We start from the raw sequence: 2,386 nt of genomic DNA on the forward strand, positions 1-2,386 counted from the left end.
TGTGAAGAGCTCTCACCGGTGAGCTCTGCCAAGCCGCTGCCTCCTCTCCCCCGGCCCCCTCCGCTGCCACCCTCAGGTCGAATTGTTTATCTGTCACAGAGATTCTTATACGGTTGGAGATCTCTCCAGCACCAGGCACTCTAGGCTGCACCATATTGTCATTCATCTCTGAAGTGCCTTCCCAGAGAGCAGTGGGGCAATTATCACAAATCCCAAAGGATGGTGAGAGAGCCGCCAGGGAAGAAGAGACAGACTGCATGTAATTGGAGAGATGGCAGACGGAGAGAGCACTGCCAGAAAACAGATGTGATGGTTCAGGTGTAATGAGCCCCGGGGCAAGGACAGCCAATCAGAATTCAGCTTTTTATCAGTGAACGCCATTGTAACTGAGACAGATTATTTCTGATTGGTCTGTGTGGGTACTAAAATCGTTACACTGGGCCCCCTCCCACACACACATAAATTAGTTGGGGTCATTTTTTTATTGTTTTTTTTACATTTTAAACTGTTTAATGCTTTTTGAATCACAGGGTGAAATTATATACAGTGGTTCTGTATGTAGGGGATGATAGTATACCAGGGGTCTGTATGTAAGTGGTGATTATATACCAGGGGTCTGTATGTAAGTGGTGATTATATACCAGTCTGTATGTAAGTGCTGATTATATAGCAGGGGTCTGTATGTAGGTGATTATATACTGGGAGTCTGTATGTAGGGGGTGATCATATACCAGGGGTCTGAGTATAAGTGGAGATTTTATACCGGGGTCTGTATGTAGGGAGTCATAATATACCAGCAGTCTGTGTGTAGGGGGTAATTTTATTGCAGGCCTGTATGTAGGGAGTGATTATATACCCAGGGTCTGTATGTAGGGGGTGATTAGATACTGGGGTTCTGTATGTAAGTGGTGTTTATTTACCCAGCGTCTGTATGACTAGTGTTGTCTCTCCTCTGTTGGCAGCCTGCGGAGTTCAAGCAGTAAGTTGGCACAGTTGACGTTGGAGCAGATCTTAGAACATTTGGATAACCTGAGACTTAACCTGTCCAATACCAAACAGAATTGTGAGTATCCAACCCCCAAGGACTGATTCCTGCCACTCTGCGCCAATCAGACCATCAGATCTAGCCCCCTCCCATCTTTCTCATATATCTCCTCTCTCGTACCATTTACACAAATCCAGACCAATTCCTTCACATATTTACTGTTTTACTAAGCCTTTTCCTAAACTATCCATCTACTGCCCCACCTAGGATAGCTCCCCTAAAACCCCATATCCCCCCCACCACCCTGGTTTACCCCCCACCCCATTGATCCCCCTCTCTCTACTTTACATAGCAGTTCTTTTCCATTATCTGCCCTCATTCCCATCCATCTTTCCTCTCCTCCTCGGGTAATCTCTCAGTCCATCTCCCCCCTCCTCCTGTGGCCTCCTCTCTCCTTATCATCCCGCTGGACCAGCAATTTATTCTCCAATCTATCTATAGCTCTGTAATTCAGTTAGTGCTTCGAAAATCTGCAGCTAGCTGGACCCCTATTACCATATCGTATTGTCTTCCCTGCCAGCCGCAGAGCTCTGCCTCCCCCTGGTGGCCGGATCTAGCCATTGCAGGATTATCGGTACTTTTCCATGAACCCCTGAAGTCATCCTGCACTTTGTCCGTGCAAAGCAATGATCACCTTGATCCCCCAGATAACTTGTGTGCCTCCCCTGAGCGTGCCCAATGTATAACATTGTACTATATACATATATAAAATATACTTGTATTGTTTGTGTTCAGTTTTCAGCCAAACGCCGATCCTGCAGGCTCTCCAGCATGTCCAGGCCAGCTGTGACGAGGCGCATAAGATGAAGTAAGAATAAGTATCCATCACCCTCCTTAACTGTGGGCCTGTCTTTGCCTTCCATTACAGCATGGCTATTCATGCAGGAGCAGAGCAGAGTCCTAATTGCATTCTGGGAGGCACTGTGTCATTAGTCTGTTCCTATCATTGCCAGGAGGTGGTGCTGTGTTCCCACACTGTCCCTATTATTGCCAGGTGGTGGCGCTGTGTCCTCAGACTGTCCTTGTTATTGCCAGAAGGTGGCACTGTGTTCCCCAGTTGGTCCCCATCATTGCCAGCAGGTGGCACGGTGTCCCTGTCTTCCCACTGCCTGGAGTGTGTCTTCAGCCTGTCCTCATCATTGCCTGTCTGTTTCATCACTGCCTGGAGGGTGCCGCTGTGTCCCCAGTCTGTACCCCCTATCCCCAGTAGGTGGCACTATGTCCCCAGTCTGTACCCAGCATCACCAGTAGGTGGCACTATGTCCCCAGTCTGTACCCCCCATCACCAGTAGGTGGCACTATGTCCCCAGTCTGTACCCTCCATTCCCAGTAGGTGGCACT

The 2,386-nt window shown here is 48.5% G+C and overlaps 1 protein-coding gene across 1 annotated transcript in view; it reads left to right on the forward strand.

The window, feature by feature from the left end:
* INTS3 (integrator complex subunit 3) overlaps window positions 1–2,386 on the forward strand; it is a gene marked incomplete at its 3' end in the record, with an annotated part of 35,522 nt that overhangs the window by 31,814 nt on the left and 1,322 nt on the right. The window contains 2 exon segments of the mRNA XM_072428653.1: window positions 963–1,063; window positions 1,781–1,853. Coding sequence (XP_072284754.1) covers window positions 963–1,063; window positions 1,781–1,853 — 174 coding nt within the window.

Source organism: Pyxicephalus adspersus, chromosome 12 (genome assembly GCF_032062135.1).
Source record: "Pyxicephalus adspersus chromosome 12, UCB_Pads_2.0, whole genome shotgun sequence".
Taxonomy (NCBI): domain Eukaryota; kingdom Metazoa; phylum Chordata; class Amphibia; order Anura; family Pyxicephalidae; genus Pyxicephalus; species Pyxicephalus adspersus.